Consider the following 25,000-nt stretch of genomic DNA (forward strand, 5'->3'; position numbering starts at 1 on the left):
GGCCAGGCCTGATTAGACCCGCAAGAAAGACAATCATGCATGCTAGAAGGCCGGTGTCTATATTGTGGCAAGGAGGGACATAAACGCACCACATGCCCTGACCTACAGGGAAAAGTGCAGGTCCGACGGTAGACGGGAGGCCTCCCGCGGGCCTTTCGGGTTCTCCCCATCCTAACGGTTTAACCCTTCATGCAACCCTGTCATGGCGGGGAACTACCGGACACAGACAGCTTGCGTTCGTTAACTGAGGGGCGGCTGGGAACTTCATTGACGCTGCTTTAGCCAAAGCCCTCTGGGTGCCTTTGGTCCCACTTAGCATGCCTCTTGTTGTGGACGGCAGGTCACTGTCCTCAGGGGGGGTCACTGACCAAACCAGACCGTTAGCAATGACTATAGAGGGGCACACTGAACACGTAGCCCTCTACGTCATCAGGGCCCCCAAAACGCCATTGATCCTTGGTCTTCCCTGGCTCCAACGCCACAACCCTGAGATTGACTGGCTCAATCTGACTGTCGGTCAATGGGGCCCTATGTGTAAGAACTCCAGGACCGGCACTCCCGATAGAACACCCAAAGTTATAGACTTGAGCCGGGTCCCTTCCGAGTATTATGACTTCAAAGAGGTGTTCAGCAAACGTCAGGGTTTTCTTCCACCGCACAGGTCGTACGACGTTGCCATCGACCTGCTGCCAGGTCCTCTCCGGGGAAGGCTCTTTTCCCTCGCTATGCCCAAACGCAAGGCCATGGAGCAATATATCCAGGAGTCCCTGGCTGCTGGTCTCATCCGGCCTTCCACCTCCCTTGCGGGGGTCGGCTTCTTCTTTGTCGGGAAGAAAGACGGTGTGTTATGGCCGTGCATAGACTACCGGGGCCTCAATAAGATCATGGTTAAAGACTGACACCCGCTGCCCCTTATGGCAACTGCGTTTGAGTCCCTACAACAAGCCGTGGTCTTCACCAAGCTAGACCTGTGGAGCGCGTACAATTTGGTTCGGGTGAGATAGGGGGACGAGTGGAAGACCGCTTTTATCATCCCTTCGAGACACTACGAATACCTGGTCATGCTGTTCGGGCTCATGAACGCTCCCGCGGTCTTCCAAAGGTTTATCAACGAGGTCCTGCGAGAGGCCTTAGACGCTATGTGTACGTTTACCTGGACAACTTATTGATTTATAGCCGGTCACAGCAGGAGCACGTTAAGCATGTATGTCGGGGGTCGTACAAAAATTTCTTTTTAGGGTTTATACGTTAAGTTAGAGAAGTCGGTGTTCCACGCCAGGGAGGTGTGCTTTCTGTGCTTTATCGTTTCCCAGAATAAGCTAGCTATGGACCCTGCCAAGACTAAGGCCGTGGCTCAGTTGCCTGTCCCCACGTTTCGCCACGTTCAACGCTTTTTAGGGTTTGCTCATTTCTATCGGCGCTTCATTAAAAACTACAGCAAAACTGCCGTCCCTCTTAACGCTCTAACCAGGGACAAAGAGTTGCTAGCCATCAAGGCGGCCTTAGAGGAATGGCAGCATTGGTAACCCCAGGCAGGCCAAGTGGTCCTTGTTTTTCAGTTATTTCGACTTCACCTTGTCCTATCGCCCAGGGTCCAAGTACACCAAGCCTGACGCCCTATCACACCAGTGGGAACCGCAGGCTGATCCCGTGGTCCCTGGCGCCATATTACCGGCCGCAAAGATCGTAGCGGCCATTCAGTGAGATGTCAAAGCGGTCGTCAGACGGGCACGTATGGCCGAGCCCGATCCAGGAGGGGGATCACCTGGTCGGCTTTACGTTCCCTCTGGCCAAAGAAACGGGGTCATGCAGTGGGGGCATGCCTCGCTGTTCGCCGCTCATCCCGGGTCACGCCGGACCACCGAGCTCATCCGTAGACGGTTTTGGTGGCCCGGTATGGGAAAAGACATAGAAGGCTTGTCCTGTGTGCACTAGCAGCAAGACCCCTAGGTCCCCTAGGTCCCTTGGGGCTCTTGCACCCTCTCCCGGTGCCTTCACGTCCTTGGTCCCATGTCTCTATGGACTTTGTGGTCAGTCTGCCGGCGTCCGGGGGAAACACAGCTATCCTGGTCATAGTCAACCGGTTTTCCAAGGCGGGCAATTTCGTGGCGTTGCCCAAATTTGTTCTTGGAGCACGTGGTGCGGGCCCATGGGTTCCCGGTCGACGTGGTCTCCGACAGTGGACCCCAGTTCACTAGTCGGTTCTGGGTGGCCAGTTCACTAATGGTTTCTTGATGAGGTTGAAGGATACATACTTCATGAAGCTTTTGGACAATAAATTTGAAAAAGAACAAAACATACAGTGAATTGTACAAGTTCTGTATGTATTAAAAGTGTGTTACTTTGTGTGTATCGTACCTCAGTGCTAAGAGACAATTCTAAGGGATGTTTGTTTTTTAACCGTCATTGGTTACAGAAATCATTGAGGATGTAGCAGAGAGCCCCGCCCCGGTTGCCCTGGTCAGCATAATGTCCCCACCCACAGTGGAGCAGGGAGCCTATCGGAAGCTGGGACTGACCAAGCAGGTGTTGGCAGCGCACACACAGAAGGAGGAGCAAGTGTTTCTGACCCGCTGCAGGGAACTGTGCCTCAACCGCTCGCTGCTGAAGACCGCCCGCCCTCCGGGCAGCACAGCCAGACACCGCAGAGAGACTACTGATGGTGAGACACACACACACACAAACACACACACAGACTTGAGTGTTATTCACTGGTTTCACTAGGACTAGCATTTCGACACAGACGTGAGTGTAAAGGCCTCTTCTCTGATCTCCTCCCCAGGAGTGACCAAACCAGGCTCACCAGCAGCACAGCCCACCAGTAAAAGAGGTGGGCGCACCAGAAAGTCAAAGAAACCCCGTATGAAGAAGCCTGATTCGTCGGACAGCGCTGTCTCTCAGCGCAGACTCCGCCCACCCCTACAGGGACTAAATCAGACATCCTGGTCCCCATCAGAGGCGTCTCAGTCAGCGTTTTCTGTGGCGTACCCCACCATGGTTCCGGGGTTTCCCCTTTATCCTTCTGCTCCTCCCCCTGCTAGCACACTGCCCCCTGGTGGTGATCGCAACGCATCGGGCCATTTTGAAGAGACACAGAGTGCTCAGGCCACACCCACTGCTGCTCCATACCCCACCCCATTGGTCACACCGGTAGTCGCTTTTGTTCTACCCAATTACGTGTTTCCTCAGCTCGACACTCCTTCACAACCTGTTTATACAGAACCTCAACAAGCTTACAGCACTTCACAGCCTTATCAGCACCAGCAAAACTACAATACCCAGCAGCCCCAGCAAAACTACAACCCCCAGCAGCCCCAGCAACCGCAGCAAAACTACAACACCCAGCAGCCCTTTCAAACGCATCAAGCCTATACCGCCCAGCAACTCTTCCAGTCCCAACAGACCTTCAGTATCCAACAGCACTTTCAGTCATTCCAGCCCCAGGAGCACTACACTACCCAGCAACCCTTCCAGGCTCAGACTCCTTTCAGCCCAGCCCAGCCGTTTCAGATGCAGGCCCAGTTCACTCCGCAGACGCCCTTCCCGTACAGGATGACCTCTGACCCCTCACTTCCTGTTGGTGAACCCATCGAGGCTCCTTCGCCATCACCGCCCCGGTCTCCGTCCCACTCCCCCCCCACCTCCCCACCCCTGTTTGGGTCCCACTGCAGCTCCCCTCTGCAGCTCGACCTGCTGCAACTGGAGGACAAAGCAGACGCGCACAACACAGCACCCCCTGCAGGGCTTCAGGGGAACTGCAGCTCAGTGCAGGGAAAGAGTACAGCAGTCAGGAACAGGGCCACCATGGCCGTGGGGGATCTACAGCAGGTGAGAGAATCGTGTGTTTGTGTGTGTGTTTGTGTGTGTGTTTGTGTGTGTGTGTGTGTGTGTGTGTGTGTGTGTGTGTGTGTGTGTGTGTGTGTGTGTGTGTGTGTGTGTGTGGAGTATAAAGAAGACTACAGTCAAGGGATCTGCAAGCAATATACTTTGCATGTTGTGACGTTTCAGTCATGTTGCCTGGGCGACCAAGGTGCCAGTGACGGCCGGTCCTCGTCCAGCGACCTGATGGAGCTTCACCTGCAGGAAGACTCTCACTCAGGGACCGATTCTGCTACTTCCGCCTCCAACGGCTGCAACACCTCAAATAGCGGCACAGGTGGGCCGGAACCGCACCGCTTGTCAAACACATACGGAGCGTTGACATGCCCCGTATTATATAATTGCTTTTCAGAGAATAGTACCCAGCCCATAATACTTCTGGTGCTTGAAGTACAGGAAGCAGCAACACGAAGAAGTGTTTTGGGAGCAAAGACTGTTCTGAGATCGACCACAAGCAGAAGAGGAAAGATGGTCAAGACCTCAGATACGTCCTTCAGGACCCGGTCTGTCTGCTCATGACCAACGCTGACGACAATGTCATGATGACCTATGAGGTGCCATCACGGTGAGTGACGTCTCTCTCAGCCAATACCTGATCAACGGCCGCAGACACTCTTAAGTGCCACAAGAACATACAAGCAGACTAAAAGACAACAGAGTAAAAGGATTTAAATGAAAATAGGTGAGATCATGCTAAATGTTAGCGGCAGTAGCACGTTCACTAGTTTCTGTTTGACATGTTGTGAAGCTGCATATGGGTGTTACGCTACGGTTGTAATAAGTTAAATGAAACCGGGACTGTAGCAGTGACGGCCCGAGTGAAAACGTGAAACTGGACACGGAGGCATGTTGGTTTCCACAGCGACGTGGACGAGGTGTTGCGGGACGATCGAGAGCGTCTGAGACGTATGCAGAAGAGCCAACCACGCTTCACCTCAGACCAGCGGCGGGAACTAGTGGAGCAACACCCGTGGATGAGGAGGGGAGGCCTACCCAAGGCCATCAACGTCAAGGTGTGTGTGTGTGTGTGTGTGTGTGTGTGTGTGTGTGTGTGTGTGTGTGTGTGTGTGTGTGTGTGTGTGTGTGTGTGTGTGTGTGTGTGTGAATGAGGGGAGTTTTCATGTTTACGTACCACGGTCACATCGCATAGGCCTAACCGTGTGTGTGTGTGTGTGTGTGTGTGTGTGTGTGTGTGTGTGTGTGTGTGTGTGTGTGTGTGTGTGTGTGTGTGTGTGTGTGTGCGCAGGAGTGTCTGTACTGTGAGAACGACGTCTGTGCTCCAGAAGAACAGGACCTGTCCCACATGGAGCTCGGCATTCTGGGAGGAGAAGCTGTCCAGGAGAACGGCGTGTCTCCGTCACCCGCAAATGAGCGGCATTCACAGCCAGACTCTGTTTCCTAGCAACTTGGTAACCATGGTCCTCTTTAAACCAGCAGGGGGTGGTATAACCTTCCAGCGCCACACCATATATGTCCCACACACACATTTGCACATGTACACACATGGAATAGTTTTCTTCCCATATATATTTTTTCAGACACATGTTTACATACATACATTTACGTAAACAACAGCTTTGGTAAGATGACCCTTATTAATAATGAAACTGTGTGGGGACATGTGTGTTTATATGTGTGTGTAAAGTGTAGCTGACCAAATATAACACCCTCCAAATGTGTTTGGTGGGTTTTGACACGGACAACTTCTTGAACAACAGTGTTCAACAGTCATGACAAACAATTAATTCAATTGTGAAGGTTTATCCTTTTCACCCCTTTAAGTCCAAAAAATGGAGTCGTACAATTTGTGGACACATTCATACAAAGTACGCAACACTTTGAGTTTCATTTGGATTTTGGCAGCAGCTGTCTTGCTGTCTTGCTGTCTTGCTCTACACCATGTCCAGCCTCTCTGGACCCCACACACAGTGGAACAGCAGGCCCAGCCCATCAGGGGCGGAGCTACAGAAGAGGCATCAGCCAGCAGAGACTGGGGCGGTCAGCCAAGATGAGGGTCCACTTCATACCACAAAACACTGGAAGGATTTGTGGTCACCAGGAAATTCAGACTTTACAGAACAGGACTGTGATTGTGGCTCAGAAGGAAAAGGACCAAATCGAGTGTCTCTCCGTGTGGACTTTTAGTTCTGTTTTTTTACACAAGTGTTTGAGTGTGGCTGTCCAGCAGAGAGATCACAGTCGTGATGACTGGTTTTAATGTAATTTATTGCACTCCTTTGGCCGTCGGTACTTTCTGGAAAATAGTGGGGTTTTTTGTTTGTTTGTTTGTTTGTTTTTTGATCCGTTTGACCTGTGGCAGTGGAGAGGAGAAAACCCTCAAAGTCTCTGTTGCGGTTTGTTACTGTGACAAAGACTGCAGAATAAACACTGGCTGAAATATTATCCCTGGATGTCAACGGCACATTCAAACATACTTTTTAAAGCCCCCTCCCTCCTAAAATGAGATGGTTGTCATTCTTTGTGGTTTTATCATTTTTTGTGAGATGTTTGGGGTTTTTTGTTTTTTGTTTGTTTGTTTTTAGATGACCTGTCAATCGTTATTAATGACCTGTTGTTATTATCGTTAATACTGACCTGTCATTATTATCTTATTGTAATAAAAAAATATACACAGCTTGTCTGGGGCTTACTGGTATACTGTTAAAATTAGTTTTGGTTATTTCTGGCTTTTTTGTTGTTTCTTTGTTTGGACAGTTAATCCTTTTTAAAACCAACCAACACCCCAAATATTAGGCTACTACCCACAGGAGGCATAATAAAAGCGCAGCGCTTAATTGGCGGTCGAAGACGCGCCCCGTCGGTAATCACGGCGGTTCCGATAGTCCACACGGGGTCTGGACCACGGACACCTTACAACGGAGCTCTTGTAAACAGGAACGTAATACTTTAATTTAAGATTAAAAATGCTTCTTCCGCGAAATTCGGCAAAAATAAAGTAATATAAAACAAACCCCACAAACGAGACAGTGAAAAGAGAATAAGCCTGAAGTGACAGACCGGGACCGACGTGCTTAAGTTCACATCTTCATATGAACATTGTTCAGTTGTGCTGACCGGTCCGAACCACTCGGATCACGAATACTGTGAGAAACCGCCCCACTTCGTACTGGAAGCAGGTTGAGCTCTTTCTACAGGTGATGATGATGATGATCAGTGTGTTTCACATAAATCATCAGATTAAATCATAAATTAGGGACACAGGTGACCTGCTGGTGTTTTATCGTTGCCACTTTCTCACACAAAAGAGCGGTTGGTCGAAGCTGAGGTACATTTTCATGATTTTTTCGTGTTTGGTTTTGAAAAGGTCTACTTTTGTACTCTGGGGGTTTAGTGCTCCCGTGGGAGTCTTGCCACCATCTGCTGCCCGGCCGGTCCGTCCGTTAGCGCCTCACAACGGTCCATTTACCCCCTCCAAACGCTGTGGCCTGAAACTGCGTTTTATGGCGTTAAGCACTGGCGACCTGCAACTGTTTTACTGGACCTCAACGGTCCATCTGTGGTCCTGTCAGAAACCGCTGCTGACGTTGATAAATGAAACAAACTGTCCATCACTTTAGGGATTTCATAAGCTCTCTTTAGTCTTTATTTAGAATATAATATGTATTTGAGTAAAATATGATATTATCTCTGCGTTAGATACGTACACAGCACTATTTCTAATCCCCCATGACCACATTTTGGTCAGTAGTGTTTTTGGCGCACTCATTCATGTGCAGGGAGCGCGGTCGCGTCTTTAGTCCGCGTGCCCGGTGACTTTGATCCTGCGCTTCCCGCCCCGCCCCGGTGTGCGCGTGCCCGGTGACTTTGATCCTGCGCTTCCCGCCCCGGTGTGCGCGTGCTGTCGTTCACACCTCGTGTACGTGAGGTGTGAATGGCCTGTCGCTTCCTGAGTATCTCTTCCCACCCATTAAAATAAAAATAATAACACATCCTTATAGGCTGTAAATATTATTCGCGTTCACGCGCATGACGTGATTTATTTATTTATTTTCATTTATTATGTTATTTTGTTAAGACTGTTAAGTCATACCAATAGGTAGGTTAGGGCTATGTATCATTACTAAGCCCAGAGAATCAACTGCTATCTTCACTATCTTCACTTGTTACAAAATCAGGTAAAATGTTTACCTCAAGGCCACTGTTTCCATTAACATTAATTTCACACGGACAAATTCATGTTTTTTTTTTCTTACATGACTGAACGAATTGGTATAGCGTCTGCTCGCTTTAACCAGCTCATATGTCGTTACTGTAGTTGGTAAATAGGTTCGACAGTAACCAACTAACTAACTTACTAAATAAATACATTGCAGAGAACATGTAAACTCTGGAGCACATCCTCAATAAAAAAGCATAAACCAGGCGGTCGCGCGCTAGTCTTTGATCACATCTTAATTGGACGTGTAAACCCGTTTTAGTGTGCACAGCAGACAGGATCTACACGCCGGACCCAGGCGGTGTGACCGAGGCGCTGTGGCACCTGGAGACCACAGGAACATCAGAGGAACCCTGATCTCCACCATGCTGTCTGTGTCTTTGAGCTCTTGGTGTGAGACTGGGAGATCTTTGTTCCAGGAACCGACGACTGGAGACATTCTACTGAACGTCTGAAATATCGTTTTCAAGTGATAGCCTATATCGCATTTGTTGTTAAATAAACAAGCCTAATTGAAACAGAGTTCTTATGTTTAGATGTCCACCGAAGCCTCATAACCAAAAACAGATCACAATAATTACATACATTAAATAATCGCCTGTTTTTAATAATGTGGAAAATAATTTCATACCAAGCAATTTCATACTACATCGATGCCATTGAAGAAATGCTACTTATTACAAGGACTTTACAGATGCAAACGGAAATCAGTGTGATAGTTGTTTATAATCCATTCTTGATTCGGCTCGTTTGTGTTTACCAAAGACCTCGACCACACACCTTTTCCTTTTGATGTCGTCAAGTTTAACACCACACACAAAAACGGATGTTAATGTGTTAGAGAACGTGTGAGACTTCAGTGCTGGTGCTGGTAGTGTTTAGTTCAGGGTCGCACAATGTGGGCCCAACGGACTAGCAGGCGTTTATAAGGGACAGTAGCTGAGTGATAAAACGCAAGGATTTTACTTACACCTAAGTTAAAATTAGATATTTTAAAGAAACGTTGATATCTCTGAGCTGCATAGATACATGCAATATGCAATAATAATGAAAAATGAATTCATAATGAAAAATAATGCAGTATGACTGACATTTCTATGTGGCTTCTTTATTTAAATTGGTTCAGTAATCCAGTTGTGCGTATTCCGCTGGTATTTATAAGCCTGGTGGATGTGGACACACAGCGAGTGTGTGTGAACATGTAAGTGTAACCTGTATCTGGTGTGATCATCTCTCCTGACCTCTCATTCCCCACCACACACATTGGTATCAGTAAAGTGCAGTAAATTCTCCTTTAAAGCAATCAGCTCGAATGAAATGTGTAAGAATTAATTTTAAGCTTTTAGGTTTTTATCTTTATGCAGTTTCTGAGTAAACAGTGACCCTGTTTTTAAGGCCTCTTCAAATGCTGTTTTTAATACCATAAATAAGATTTTAACAAAGGGACATGAATCGCAGGTCATTATTATTGTTATTATTACGCTGTCTGTGAAATTCAAAATACGAAGACATAAAACAAATCTTATCTTAGACATTTTACAACTATTTATATTATTGCCTCGTTGGTTTATAGACTACACCGTGCGCAAATTTCGCTCTGGGAATGACCAAACAAGCATCTCGACGAGAACCAAACGGTCGTAATGATGTTCAGACAAACTACAGTTATATCTGTGGCTAAAAGAAACGTTTGATTAACTCATTGTCCAAAATGATTCGGGTTATGAAAGATCTTGTGTATTTAATTTAGAACAATTCCATATTATAGACAAATGGATGAAAACATAAATTCAGAAGTTAAGGTCAAGGCCTCCAATGATGTCCAGATGTGGTGTAGTTGTGTAAATCCAAACAGCTGACAGTCATTGGTGTAACGTGTCCTGTGGAGTGTGTCCGTTGCTGATAACCGTGTTGTGGTTAATGGTTCGTTTTGTGTCAAATGTGCGATCACGGCTCTACCAGGGTCTCCACATGGTTCTGGGGTTTGTAATTGTAGCCATGTGTGGTCTCTCCTCGGCCGGGCCGGCACTCGGCGCGTTGTCGGTCTCCTCCAAGTCGGAGGAGGAACAGAGATCTTCTGTGGAGCTGGTGGAGGAGGTCGGGGAGAGGGCTGCGGTTATGCTGCGACCTCCAGGTAAGCTTACAACGGGGCTCAGCCCCTCTCCCATCGGCCACGCTCCGTTACACGACGCAGGCTCGGACATAAGGTCCAGGAACACGTCCTGCAGGTGGTCCTCGTTTAACGGCATGCACTCCAACAGGTGATTCAGCAGTTCCGCCGCTACCACGGCATCGATCCCCGGACATGTCGACACAAACGTGTGGACCTCGTGCATGCACTGGATGTAGCCGGCGGCAAACCTCTCACTGGCCTCGCGACTCATCGTGTCCGCTTCTGTAATCGAGAGACGAGATCATATTTAGAAATGGGCCGAACTTGCGATCCATGGCACATGACCCGTAGTGCAGTACTGTGGGAGCGCGCATCTTACCTTGAGAGCGATTACGCAGGATGTTTTCAACGCGTTTCACCGTTAGTTCAAGAACTTCTGCGTTCTCCATCTTCGCCTGCATCTGTACATCGAGAGACGCAATTACTGTCTGTGCTCCCGCGTGCATAATTCAGCCATATGAACATTTAACCCGATCGGAACCGACCTGCAGTTACTGGCATTACAAAACAGAAGGAAAGGCTCGTACTTCGGTATCCGCGAGGAGGCTCCTGAGCTCCTTCAAGCTCTCGTTAATGCGCGCGCGTCTTTTTCTTTCCACCAGAGGTTTTCGCGTCTGTAACGCAACGAGCGTCTGTTATCACAGCTGTCAGTGCTGCCGTGCAATACCGCCCCGTCTGTGATGGACCTACCTTACGGTCACCTCTGATGTATTCATCCTCTTCCGGACCGAAGTCGCGTTTACCGGGGCGAGCCGCGGGGACCATGACAAAACCGGGTTCGGTCGACACCGAATCGCTTCCTTCGCCGCACGAGCGCTTCAGAACGCGAGAGCGCGCGCGCCGTTGAACCTTCCACGTAAACGAAACGGAGGTTCTATTCGGCGTGAAGCTCGAGCGCGTTTATATACCGCCGAATTTGCATAACAATTAGACATGCGCGTGCACCAGCCAGCGCGCCCCAGCGCCTCGGTGCCGCTAGCCAATCAGCGCTCGCTCCTTTGTCTCGAGGTCGCGCCGGCGGCGGCGCGCTGAGCACAAACTGCTGCACTGAAACATTTGTTTGGTTTGCGTTGTCGACTGTGCAGATTTGCCGGATAAGTGAAGGTTTGACTTTTTAATATTTACATTTAATATTTACATATTTTGCGCTCTCTACTTTTTAAAAGTGTAGATATTAAAGAGGTCTTGCTGGAATTGTGAGAGTTAACAACAACGTTTGAACGTGAAATAAAATATTATTTTTCAGAATAATTTACTGTCGTGTGGGCTACGCTAGTTAACTTACAGAACATCAGTTGAAAGATGCTTTTAAACCTCTTCTATTCTCTAAACAACCAATCAAACCAACTTTAAATGTTTTGTATCCTATTCTTTTCCCCCAAAATGTTGATCATAAGACCTATTTAAACTGAATGTGACATAAAATTGTTGAAGTTATTTATTTATTTAAAGAACATAACTGCTTTTAAAATCAACATTGGATAACGACATATCAGTGTTAATATAATGTAATATAGGCCTATTTATGACTCGTGTAGCACAGGTTAACCACCACTTCATCTTTCACCCTTCCGCCTGGTGTATTTGCACCGTTTCCATCGCGTGCCACAGCGAACGTTCCGCGGCGCGAGCTCGCGCGTGTAACGCGATGCCGACAGTTGGCAGCTGCAAGCGACGACCGGGGCCAAAGAGAATAGCGCGAGGGGCTCCGGTCCTTGGAGAGCGACAGGTGTTCAGCTGGCGCCTCATTGGCCATAGGCTGCAGATTGGTGAATTGTGCGGGATGTTCTGAACCAAAATGTTTAGTGAGTACCGGACCGGACCTTTTTGCCAAAGCCCTAATGTGCTTTGTATAGTCATATAAATTCTCTGTATTTAATCTATTATTGGCCTGGTATATTCAACATGCAACCCCCCTCCCCCTCCCAATTTATATGCCTGCTCTGGTTCTGGGCACAATTAGTCATTCCTGTATTATTCCTAGTCTGAGCATTTAACCAGTCATGTGAGTATTTGTGTAGGAACTATTATTATGTAGATTATATTAATAGTTGGGTTCATTTTCATTATTAAGTTAAAAACCTTGCAACGACTCAGTCGTGCCTGGATGTTACAGCAGTGGAAAATAGGTATGTGTGTGTGTGTGTGTGTGTGTGTGTGTGTGTGTGTGTGTGTGTGTGTGTGTGTGTGTGTGTGTGTGTGTGTGTGTGTGTGTGTGAGTGTGTGTGTGTGTGTGTGTGTGTATGTGTGTGTGTGTGTGTGTGTGTGTGTGTGTGTGTGTATGTGTGTGTGTGTATGTGTGAGTGTGTGCGTGTGAGTGTGTGTGTGTGTGTATGTGTGTGTGTGTGTGTGTATGTGTGTGTGTGTATGTGTGTGTGTGTGTGTGTGTGTGTGTGTATGTGTATGTGTGTGTGTGTGAGTGTGTGTGTGTGTGTGTGTGTGTGTGTGTGTGTGTGTGTGTGTGTGTGTGTGTGTGTGTGTGTGTGTGTTTAAGAACCTTTGAAGTGAGACTACACTGTTTGGCATCATGCCTTCTCTCTGAGACGTCCCTTCTGCTCCCAGCGGGTCAGTGCGCCTGTAAGAACCGTTGGTGTCCAGCACTCTTTGTCTGTCGGCTTGTTGGCACGCACGTAGCCTGCTCCAAAACGTGACGTGCCAGTCAGGACTTTCACTTTATACATGCGATAGACATACGAATATCTTAACAGTAGCAGCGGTGAAAGTGATTTTGGTGAACATACATCAGGGACAATGGATCTGAGTGTACATTTTCTTCATTTTGGAAGCCAAACTTCACAAGGACCTTGGTCAGACCTTAAGAAAGACTCCTGGCTTATGAATTATGGCCCTAAAACTGAAATATCTGTCTCTGAGATTTTCATATTTAATCCTCTGAGAATGGTAATCAGTGATAATCTTACATAACAAAGGAATACATTCATTGCATGGCTTGCTGTAAAGTAACAGAGATTAAAACCAATATTAAGATGGATAATATATCCACACTTGTGGTGGTCAGTGGGAGTTTGTTTAAAAACATGTGCACACACAAAAGCTCTGGTTACATATTCAAAATATTAACAGATTATTTTTTGTACATTAGAATGTGTTTCACTAATCACTGTGTAGAAAGTCATAGCCATTCAAAATGAATAGTCATTGGATAAATGAATGCCAAACATTTATTATTAATGGGTTAATAGGCTTACATACAACATACAGGTCACAAGCTCTATAATATAAGTTAATAACAAGCAAAGAGCTAGCCCTGAATATTACTTAATAGAATAAATTACAGTGTTAATCAAATAAATAACAGGAAGATTAATAAGGGCCTTCTATATTCAGGCTACAGTGGCTTTACTTCAGACAGGAAGCAATGAGGTTCGAAAAAAGACAGCTATTCTGAACCAGAACCCCTCCAACATACTCACAAACAAGCATATCTATAAGATACATAGCAGAGGAGGGTCTACTGCAGACAGCACACACACACATACAAACGCTCAGTGCATACACACTCATGCGCAAAATGTGGTGAAAATACGCTCACACAAACAAAGATAATGTAAGCACATGCAAACTTTCATCTTTCATGGGCTGTGTATATATATATATATATATATATATATATATATATATATATATATATATATATATATATATATATATGTATATGGCATGGCATACATTACAGCATGAAAATAATAACATGTAATGCATACGTGGTATAACACTAACATGTACACACACCCTATTTACGAACACCAACGTTCACCAGGGTCTCCACATTTCTAGGGTTGTCAGGTGTGGGCTCTCAGAGTGACGTGGCCTGCTCGTGGGGGAGGTACCATGGTTTTTAATGGGCGGGGCTGCCCTGGTTCCCATCGCAGGGGAGGCGGGGCATGACTTCAAACTGTCTACCTCATTTACATTCAAACAAACATGGTCAGTACGGCTGTAGGGGCCACTAGTGAGGCAGGGTTGGTGTTGTTGAGATCCATCAGTAGCTGCTCTGGGTAAAGACTTGAGCAGATGGTTAAGGAGGCGGGAGCCAAGGGTTTTGTCCATCCAATCACAAGAGAGCAGCAAGTTGTGAACTTCATGCATACACTGAATGTATCCGGTGCTGTATCTTTGCTGGGCGTCTGAATCCAACATTGGCTCTGCTAAAAGGAAAATCAGGATATAAGAACATAATTAATTCAAGGTTTTTTTGCAAAATATGTTTCACAACATGTACTCTCATAACTGTAATGTACTCATTATGTACATTAAACCTTTTTGAACTACAGCTTCTGTGAAAACTTAATCTCAAAATATTCGGAAGCTTTGCTGTAACAATAATGACATCTACTGGTATCTTCACGAAACTGCAATTGCAACATCAAGATCTATTCATTCACAATTAACTCTTAAAGTGGAGAAGGCGTCTCGCTGTAAGAAGTAGGCTTATAAAATACAAAGACACAGAGTTTGAGCTTGGGTTGGGTTTAGTATACACTCACCGTTAACGTTATTAGTCTGAATGTTCTGCAGGTGTTTAACAGTCATCTCCAGAATGTCCGCCTTCTCTAGTTTAGATTGCTGTTCACGGGTAACAGCACATGTTAAGACAAGGTCTGGCATACAGTTTAAACATTCTCTAGTTAAAGTGGCGTGAAAGTATTTCTTATAACCGGATTTACTGAAGTTCAGTGATATGAATGAAACGTGTTTTAATTCATTTAAATATATGTAATGTGTTGAAAGAGACTTACATCAAGTCTAAAGGCTCCAACCACAGTCTCTCTGAGCTGATCCAGACAATGGTTTATCCTCTCACGTCTCTTCCTTTCTATTAGCGGTTTTCTCAGCTGAAATGATGAACAAATGTCAGACAACTAAACTGTAACAAGTATGGAGACTCCAGTCAGGAGATGTGTGGGGAAGCCTACCTTCCTCTCTTCTTTAGCGTTCGTGTGTCTCTCTGTTGTCTGGCTAAGATTCGTCGCAGTCATTTTTCGTAGTTTTAAAGTAAAAAAAAAACTGAAACACAACCTTAATATCCAACAGCCAGCGAACTGTTTCCTTTCTGCGGTCTCTGTTGCTGTTCTTAAGGCCCTCCGCGCTGCGCATGTCTCTTATTTATAGTGAGACCATTAGCATTTGAATACTCTTGAGTTTTGGCTGAGGTATTTTCCCACACGCGGGCCGCGCTCCCCCCATCGCTCACAACGGACAGGTCACCGCCTCTATTCACTATATACCCTCAACTACTCATTCTCTTTCTCTTACACACACACACACACACACACACACACACACAATCATACACACACACGCACGCAAACACACAATCATACACACACACGCACGCAAACACACACACACACACACACACACACACACACACACACACAATCACACACACACACACACACACACACATGCACAATCACACACACACTCACTGACACACACACACACACACTCACACACGCGCACACACACACACACACACACACACACACACACACACACACACACACACACACACACACACACACACACACACACTCAAAAACAAGCGACAGATGTTCAGCCTGGAAGCATTCCTCCATCCAGAGGAACGGCGTATTGAGCAGCTCCCCTTGGGAAGTTGGCACTCCCAGGACCGAACAAGAGCGCGCGGCTCCCGGCGGGTCACCAGGGACCCGGTAACCATTCACACCCTGTGTTCACCAGCCCTTTGTCGGCTACCTGATCCGGGCGAAACCAATCTCAGTCCCAACAGCACACAAAACGCATCCTGGCTCATTGTTAAGTCACGGTATATATGCAGCTGTGCAGTGACTGCAAACAGGACAGCGCGTCTTAAAACCACCCGTCTGTTCCTTTATTTTTATTATACACATTGTAGAAGAGGAGAAAGTTGTCCGCAGATGTCAACTTCATCGCGTACATCTAAAGCAAATATTCATTTCTAACAGACACACTGAAAACGCAAATACAATCAAACGGCGAGTTTGAGCAGATGTCAGATCAGATGTCAGGTGGCAGATGTCTCGTGCGTCCTCGCCTTGGAGCCCGTCTCGCGCGCGCGCCCTCGACCGTCTCGAGCCACGCGAGTGCCAGGCGAGCGCACGAACGTGGGAACTTTGGCCGGACAAAAGCGTGCATTGATCCGCAGCTAATTAGCGTGAAAGAGGGAGTGACCTCGCGCGCGGAGGAAGGGGAGCGCGAGGAAGTGTCCGGTGCAGTGGGCAGCAGGTGCACAATGTGGAGAGAAGGCGCGCGAGGGGGAAGAGGGAGAGGTCAGTGTTCAAGTGTTTGGTCTTGTTGCACCAGTACAATTGGTTGCTCGTAGTGTGCGAGCGAGCGTGCGTGCGTGCGTGCGTGTTAGGGCAGGGGGCGAGTAAGTGGCAGGTGCTGTTTTGGATGGCAGTTGTGGAGAGCAAAACACATTCTTTGAAAACACTTTTAGGGTATTTTTTGTCCACACATTTAGTGAGTCCAGCATGGCGAAGAGGCCAGTACAACAAACACACACTAAATCATCTCCTGACATACACACAACTGTAAACTCATGTCTGTAGATGCCTGTAAAATGTTATGCCTGCAGTAGAAATGTAGCCATTGTAATCACCATGTTGTGTTCACTAAAGTCTATAAACACAGAAGCTGAACAAATGTACAACAGTAAATGCAGTAATGCTCCAGCTGACATAAGGCACGCAGTTCTACACATTATTAGAATTGGTGCACAGGAAAAGCAACGCACCATTTCATTACATTGATTAATGTACATTGATTGATTGAGGTACTACCAAGACCTTTTGTATATCACAACTGACACTTTATTAAGATCATTTATTTGTAGGCTATTAGAAACATCTTGTATATAGATAAAGTCTGTGACCCATATGCTGTCATTATTTGCATCAGCGATCCTGTATCATTCGTTTAATCCCCACAGGCTCCTGTTGAGTGGAGCGTTTGGCAAGGCAGGCTGCTTTCAACACAGCAGTGATATTACTGCACCTGTAAGGCACCTGCACCTGACACACTCAAACCCGTGCTAAACACCACATACACTCACCGACCACTTTATTAGCTACACCTTGTTTATGCCTTTATTAGGTACACCTTGCTAGTACTGGGTTGGAAGAGATTTTTCCTTCAGAACTGCCTTAATCCTTCATGGCATAGATTCAACAAGGTACTGGAAACATTCCTCAGAGAGTCTGGTCCATATTGACACGATAACATCACACAGTTGCTGCAGATTTGTCAGCTGCACATCCATGATGTGAATCTCCCGTTCCACCACATCCCAAAGGTGCTCTGTTGGATTGAGATCTGGTGACTGTGGAGGCCATTCAAGCACAGTGAACTCATTGTTGTGTTCAAGAAACCAGTCTGAGATGATTCCTCAGTTTCCTGTTCTTAGCTGACAGAAGTGACACCTGGTGTGGTCTTCTGCTGCTGTAGCCCATCCACCTCAAGGTTTGATGTGTTGTGTGTTCAGAGATGCTCTTCTGTATGCCTCGGTTGTAACGACTGGTTATTTGAGTCACTGTTGCCGTTCTATCAGCTCAAACCAGTCTGGCCATTCTCCTCTGACCTCTGGAGTCAACAAGGCATTTGCACCCACAGAACTGCCACTTACTGTATATTTTCTCTTTTTCTCACCATTCGCTGTAAATCCTAGAGGTGGTTGTGCGTGAAAATCCCAGTAGATCAGCAGTTTCTGAAATACTCAGACCAGCCCGTCTGGCACCAACAACCATGACACGTTCAAAGTCACTTAAATCACCTTTCTTCTCCATTCTGATGCTCAGTTTGAACTGCAGCAGATCGTCTTGGCCATGTTTACATGTCTAAATGCATTGAGTTGCTGCTTCGACATTTGCATCAATGAGCAGTTGGACAGGTGTACCTAATAAAATGGCCTTTGATTGTATATTTGTATGTATGTATTTGATTGTGACTGTATGATTGCATATGATTGTTTGTATATTCAAACCCGTGCTAAACACCATATATGCCAGTGTTCAAACCCATGCTAAACACCATATACATGTCAGTGTTCAGACCTGTGCTAAACACCATAAATATGCCAGTGCTCACCATGCTAAATCCACTACAGTGCTGTACTTAGAATGGTGACCAACCCAAACAAGATATTATTAAAACTGAAGTGGTCCAGGTAATCAGAAACTGAAGAACTGAAGAACATTTGTGATGACACAGATGACACAGGTGACCCACAAGCGTGGAAACAGGTGGGCAACAACGTGTAGTGATAGGTTGGCCAGTAAATGTGGGTGGATGTGGGTGGTGTTTCTAATAAAGTGGCTTTATGTAAGTATGTACTTAAGATAAGGGCCATTTGCTGATTAAAACACCCTCTACAAAGAAATTACAAACTGAAAGATCAACACACTAACTCATAAATGAGAGTGGAGTGACAGTCCCACTGATCCTATTTCACCTTTTAACGTTTCTTTCTGAATCTTCCTAATAAAAACATAATCTCCAAAGTGATCTCCGTTTGTAACAAAATGTATCTATGAAGCATGAAAATCAGAGTTTACGTTCTCCATCAGCGCTGCAGAGACTGCATGTAAAGGAAAAGCGTTTCCCCAGAGGGTCTTTCACAGCAGTGCTGGTGGAGATGTGATGAACACCCTTTCATGGTGTCACCATCTGGTCACTCGTCTGAGCCATTCAAAGGTCGTGAGGGAACAATAACGGACAAAGACACGTGGGGCCTACGGTTGATAATAGCGTCAGCGTTGCTTATAACGATGCGCGTGGCTGCAGGTGGGAGATATATTGTAATGAGTTTTATTTTTCCTACTGCACTTTCTCTTGTCAACATGAGCTAAAAGGCGAAACAAAAAATATTCTTTTTCTCATTTTTCAGAATTTATCACATAAAAATAATTAGATAAAGTGGCCCTGAATAAATGAAGCTAATAAATTAGTTATTTTATATTTATTTAACTCGATTATTCATTGAAATGCTCATTAAAAATAATTTATCATGTTTTAATGAGAAATACATGTTATGTTAGATAATATGTTATTCTGTCTGTCAAGTTCCTAGGCTACCTGATAGTACAGTGTAGGCTCCAACAGCAGCACAGGATATGTCACATCAAATATTTCAAATTTTACTATAACCTCATGGAACTGAGTTTAAGAGTTTAACTGTTTCCTTCCATCCGATTGAAGGACAATTCGATGATTTCGTTCTGGGAGACACAGGGATCCCTGTTGTGTGAACCCGTCTCCTGATCCTGCTACTGTCTGGCACACAGTTGGACTGCAGTCAGGATTGAGGTAGGAACCTAAGAATCACCAAGGCAGGAGTCTTGAACCCAGAGTCACCCCACAGAAGGTGTGGCACTTTATACTGAACCCAGAGTCACCCCACAGAAGGTGTGGCACTTTATACTGAACCCAGAGTCACCCCACAGAAGGTGTGGCACTTTATACCGAACCCAGAGTCACCCCACAGAAGGTGTGGCACTTTATACTGATGTGTGCACACAACTGGTATGGACAGATTTATATAACAGACATTTTGCTTTATTACACAATGATCAAGAAAAGAAAGTCCTTTCCATCTTGCTAATCTCAAAGATAGCGCCCTATAACTGTGGCTTCTTTACATTATTCATACATACTTTATGTATATTTTAGAATTTAATTTAACATTTTTTACTTTTGTACCAAATAATTTTGCTCTTGAGGTAAACTGGTCATCCTACATTAGAGACGATCAGTCACACACACAGTCGTAGAAGTCTTGACAAGTAATGTAATACACAAAGTGAAACTCAATTATACACATACTCAGTCAAATAAATCACAACATTTTGATCTGCACTGGTTCTCATGTATTGTAGGGTCCATTAATTCATCTTAGCAGTAGTTCCACATATAGTGCTTGATCCTGCTTCTGAGCCAAGCCACTTCCCCTGGATGGAGGCAAGTTTGGAATATCTGGAGTGAGCTGGTCTCTTCACCAGTCTGCCCAGTGAGCTGGTCTCTTCACCAGTCTGCCCAGTGAGCTGGTCTCTTCACCAGTCTGCCCAGTGAGCTGGTCTCTTCACCAGTCTGCCCAGTGAGCTGGTCTCTTCACCAGTCTACCCAGTGTTTCTCCTCTGATGTTCCTCACACTTTGTGGAGGTATGGTTCTCATTGCCTTAGCCGCCTGTACTGTACACAGCATTTGTTACTGACATATAAGACTTCACATGGTCTTGTTCCTCTGTTTCTAAGGGAAAATTTTTCCTATTATCAGCCATCATGCTCTATTAGATCATGAGGTGCTGGTAATGTGTACACTGAATAATGAAAGGCAGCAGAATGGAGAACATTATCATATAAATGCCCTCAGGTTTTCAATAACCTTCCAGTCAGGCTGGTCTAGGTTGAATTATTTGTTCAGACAAGCTTCTGGAAATTAATTTTAATGTAAGAAAACTAAACAATAAAGGTTACAAATAGAGTTCTTGTGCATATTGCCTGTGAGGTCTGATGTAAGTCATAAAAACACACATACAAACCATTTAACACCCACATTCCCAAATATCTTAATAACGTATCTATTACACACGTTTCTATCAACGTTTTCTACTTAATGTTCAGATATGTATGAAGTGTGTATGACGTCTGGTAGACTGGAACGCTGTTGGAAGTGGAAGTGGGAGGAGTTTAGAAGGTGCGGGGCAAGACACTTTAGTCCACCACTACGTTAATCCACATCTACTATTAATCCACCACTACGTTAATCCACTGCTACTATTAATCCACCACTATGTTAATCCACTGCTACTATTAATCCACCACTACGTTAATCCACTGCTACTATTAATCCACCACTACGTTAATCCACATCTACTATTAATCCACCACTACATTAATCCACTTCTACTATTAATCCACCACTACATTAACCCACTTCTACTATTAATCCACCACTACATTAACCCACTTCTACTATTAATCCACCACTACATTAATCCACTTCTACTATTAATCCACCACTACATTAATCCACTGCTACTATTAATCCACCACTACGTTAATCCACATCTACTATTAATCCACCACTACATTAATCCACTTCTACTATTAATCCACCACCACATTAATCCACTTCTACTATTAATCCAACACTACGGTAATCCACTTCTACTATTAATCCACCACTACATTAACCCACTTCTACTATTAATCCACCACTACATTAATCCACTTCTACTATTAATCCACCACTACGTTAATCCACTGCTACTATTAATCCACCACTATGTTAATCCACTGCTACTATTAATCCACCACCACATTAATCCACTTCTACTATTAATCCACCACTACATTAATCCACTTCTACTATTAATCCACCACTACATTAACCCACTTCTACTATTAATCCACCACTACATTAATCCACTGCTACTATTAATCCAACACTACGGTAATCCACTTCTACTATTAATCCACCGTGAAATTAATCCACTGTTACTATTAATCCAACACTACGTTAATCCACCACTACGTTAATCCACTTCTACTATTAATCCACCACTAAATTAATCCACATCTACTATTAATCCACAACTACGTTAATCCACTTCTACTATTAATCCATTAAATGAATCCACTTCTACTATTAATCCACCACTAAATTAATCCACTTCTACTATTAATCCACCACTACGTTAATGCAATGCACTGCGTACTATTACCTAACGTCTGAATGGGAGGTTTGTTGACAGTGAAGTAGAGGTGTTGTTGACCCCTGAAGCCCTTGTGTTCCGGCCCTCATGTTTGGTGGTTCCTTCAGCTCTCTTTTAGCAAAACATGTAGTTTAGAACTGGCGGAGTCTCTGCTGTACTCTGTTAACCATATATAACTCTCCAGTGGAGTCCAAACACCATATCTGTGTTTTTTTCCCCTGCAGAGCTGTACAACTGCTTTTGTTGTCTTCCAGTGGTGACATCAAGACTTTACCCTGTAGGGCTTTGCCTGTTCTTCTGTTCTTTGGATTAGCCAGAATATTCTGGAACCTCCGGATGTGCCTGGCGGGCTTATCTGCATGCATTACATGCTCTACTGATGACATTATACTGAAGACTGAATACTTTACTGAACAGGCCATCACTACCACCACTTCCTCTTCTCCTAAACTGTGTTTAGATGTTTCCTATGTGGAAATCTGACTGGAACCACTAATCTCACTAACCTCACTATCTGATCACCCCAGACAAACATTTTTCATTTATTAAGGTTTGCTTTATTAAAAGCAAAAAGCATCTTTGTTCATTATGTGTTGTTAGGTGCCCAGCTGGTGTGGAGCAGAGGGTGGGTTCCCTTAAGGTTCCTCTCAAAGTTCTCAGGCACTTGCCTCTGTTGCCTTGGCTTGCTTAACCAGCAGTACGCTTATAGATGTGAAGTTGCTTTGTGACAATACATATTGTAAATACACTAATAAAAATGTCAAACTGAATTGAAATGAAAGTCCCTCCTCCAGTTGAACTGTCTTTGGCCTTGTGTTTCTCTCAGTAAGTTTGCACCCCCATTTTGTCAGTTGTAGGTCTGGGAGATGAACGTGGATGGACATGAATACTGTTGTCCCGTCATGTCATTCCTGTGTAGTAGACGCAGGGTTATGGGAGGCTTCTGCTCATCAACACCTGGGACTAACGGCACCTGTCCATCAGAGCCGTAGCAGGGACGCAGGTGATGCCGTGGGAAGGCGTGTGTGAGGTCCAGGTCAAGATCCACACCCCTTCGTTTGCGGTCGTCATTCGTCTCGTGCCTGTCTCATTGTCTCAACCTCGCCACTGCTGTGCGACTATTCTGGGATGAAGTTTTGTGTTTAAAGGACCTGCTGAACTCCTTGAACTCATCAAGTGTACTGAGGTCTATTGTACAGGAGAACAGGACGTTCAGGACACCACTGCAGACAAAAAGTGCTTTGATTTCCGTTGCAATTTTGCCCAAGCGTCCTCCCAGCAATCTTCCAAATATCAGGTCATGGTGCCTCCGCCCTGAAACAAACAGGTCTGGGCCAACCTCCATTATTTTTTATAATGGCAGCTGTTGTTTGTTTGTTAAATGCGTTAACAGCTCACACTGATATTAACTGCAAAACTGGAAACCTGAATGCTGGGTTATTTTTAAAGCTAAGTCTCTGCGTTTCACCGTCCATGGAGCTGTCCGTTAGTGTCTAAGCCCATAGTCTGGTTCTGTCCAGAGAGAACACCCACTAACAAACCTACTGATCCATACAGGAATCTTAACTGGAGCCTGAAATTGGGACGTGCATCCTCACTGGAAGGTGGATGTGTATCAGTTGTAGTGTTTACAGTTCTCCCTGTTTACACCACCATGTTCAAGTCTGCTTTGGGCTGCAAGTCCACGACAGCGTGACCTGTCAATCAAACTTGAGAGAATTTGGGGAACTCACCCCGAACTCACCCAGACTGCTCTCACCCAGGACTTATGAGCCAGTTTGGTTGCTGTTTGAGCATTTCTGTCCATGTTTTAAATAGAAAATTTGTATCAAACATTTTGAATTAGTAATACTTTCACTGGTCTTCAAGATTATCTAATGTATTATTATCTAGCCAACAGGGGGCAGTAAAACACAGCTGAACCCGAACCACAAACTGGTCTGGTAATGATGCATAGAAAAATACACATGGAACAAGTATGTAGAAAAAATACACACAAAGAAACACACGTGTGAATCTTTAAACACAATAAGGCACCAATATTTAATGCAGCATTTAGTGAGACAAGAGAACATCACATCTGTATTTTTTAAGAAAAAAAGAGGCTGCACAAATTGTGTATATACATCCACTCTACAGATCTGAATAAATCAAAATAGATCTGAATAAATCAGTATAGATCTGAATAAATCTGTATAGATCTAGCCTGCTAATACTCCAAAAGCGCTACTGGGTGGAATGTTCTAGCAAAAAGCAGCAAAGTGAACACCCAAACACAGCTCGATAAGACAGGTGAGGGGACCGTGTCCTCTGTCATCATTACCACAATCATACCATAAAACTTAAAAATCTGTTATGCAAATTTGTTTTCATAAGAGCAATGGTACCCATTAAAAGGCATTTGCCACAACTTAGATAAATTATAATACTGTAGAGCTAATACAGCACTTTTGTATCTTAAGGCACACTGGTAGTCTATTTCTCCAGGAAGACTAAACACACTTACATACACAAACACACAGTGCCAAACCGCTGTGTCATACAGTAACCACTCTCTGTTCAGCCTCACTCAAACTAGTCTGGAGTATTTGGCCAGCCAACACTAATCATTTACTGCCATCAAAATAACTTACTGATATCACCATTTAAAAGCACGTCAGAGAATTACAGAAGAACAGAGTAAAAAGGAAGTATAAAGGGACATGTCTGTGGTGTTATTAACCACACATAAAGGGACATGTCTGTGGTGTTATTAACCACACATAAAGGGACATGTCTGTGGTGTTATTAACCACACATAAAGGGACATGTCTGTGGTGTTATTAACCACACATAAAGGGACATGTCTGTGGTGTTATTAACCACACATAAAGGGACATGTCTGTGGTGTTATTAACCACACATAAAGGGACATGTCTGTGGTGTTATTAACCACACATAAAGGGACATGTCTGTGGTGTTATTAACCACACATAAAGGGACATGTCTGTGGTGTTATTAACCACACATAAAGGGACATGTCTGTGGTGTTAT

At 45.0% G+C, this 25,000-nt stretch overlaps 4 protein-coding genes across 7 annotated transcripts in view; 1 reads left to right on the top strand and 3 right to left on the bottom strand.

Annotated features, from left to right (window-relative positions):
- LOC143482554 (period circadian protein homolog 2-like) overlaps positions 1–6,513 on the top strand; it is a 44,087-nt gene extending 37,574 nt beyond the window's left edge. The window contains exons 18-23 of the mRNA XM_076980920.1: positions 2,417–2,662; positions 2,783–3,828; positions 4,009–4,156; positions 4,276–4,444; positions 4,742–4,892; positions 5,126–6,513. Coding sequence (XP_076837035.1) covers positions 2,417–2,662; positions 2,783–3,828; positions 4,009–4,156; positions 4,276–4,444; positions 4,742–4,892; positions 5,126–5,281 — 1,916 coding nt within the window. The 3' untranslated portion in view covers positions 5,282–6,513. The remainder of the gene's footprint in view (positions 1–2,416; positions 2,663–2,782; positions 3,829–4,008; positions 4,157–4,275; positions 4,445–4,741; positions 4,893–5,125) is intronic.
- Positions 6,514–8,725: 2,212 nt separating this feature from the next.
- Positions 8,726–11,212, bottom strand: LOC143482886 (transcription cofactor HES-6-like). The gene is made up of 4 exons (XM_076981467.1): positions 10,920–11,212; positions 10,757–10,843; positions 10,549–10,630; positions 8,726–10,451 (listed from the first exon to the last, which is right to left on the bottom strand). The coding sequence occupies exons 1-4, from the start codon at positions 10,992–10,994 to the stop codon at positions 10,012–10,014; spliced, it is 684 nt and encodes a 227-aa protein (XP_076837582.1). The 5' UTR covers positions 10,995–11,212; the 3' UTR covers positions 8,726–10,011.
- A 2,703-nt stretch (positions 11,213–13,915) lies between these two features.
- her8.2 (hairy-related 8.2) lies at positions 13,916–15,525 on the bottom strand. Of its 2 annotated transcripts, none has more exons than XM_076981939.1 (4): positions 15,167–15,525; positions 14,990–15,085; positions 14,738–14,816; positions 13,916–14,395 (listed from the first exon to the last, which is right to left on the bottom strand). In XM_076981939.1, the coding sequence occupies exons 1-4, from the start codon at positions 15,227–15,229 to the stop codon at positions 14,004–14,006; spliced, it is 630 nt and encodes a 209-aa protein (XP_076838054.1). In that variant the 5' UTR covers positions 15,230–15,525; the 3' UTR covers positions 13,916–14,003. The 2 variants fall into 2 exon arrangements, with proteins under 2 accessions (XP_076838054.1, XP_076838053.1); XM_076981938.1 differs by having other exon boundaries at positions 13,916–14,398.
- Positions 15,526–23,981: 8,456 nt separating this feature from the next.
- amotl1 (angiomotin like 1) overlaps positions 23,982–25,000 on the bottom strand; it is a 28,903-nt gene continuing 27,884 nt past the window's right edge. For all 3 annotated transcript variants that reach the window (XM_076981465.1, XM_076981466.1, XM_076981464.1), the window contains one exon: positions 23,982–25,000. This exon is cut by the window's right edge and continues 1,111 nt beyond it. The gene's annotated coding sequence lies outside the window, so the exon portion shown is untranslated.

The sequence above is a fragment of the Brachyhypopomus gauderio genome, chromosome 19 (assembly GCF_052324685.1).
Source record: "Brachyhypopomus gauderio isolate BG-103 chromosome 19, BGAUD_0.2, whole genome shotgun sequence".
Classification (NCBI taxonomy): domain Eukaryota; kingdom Metazoa; phylum Chordata; class Actinopteri; order Gymnotiformes; family Hypopomidae; genus Brachyhypopomus; species Brachyhypopomus gauderio.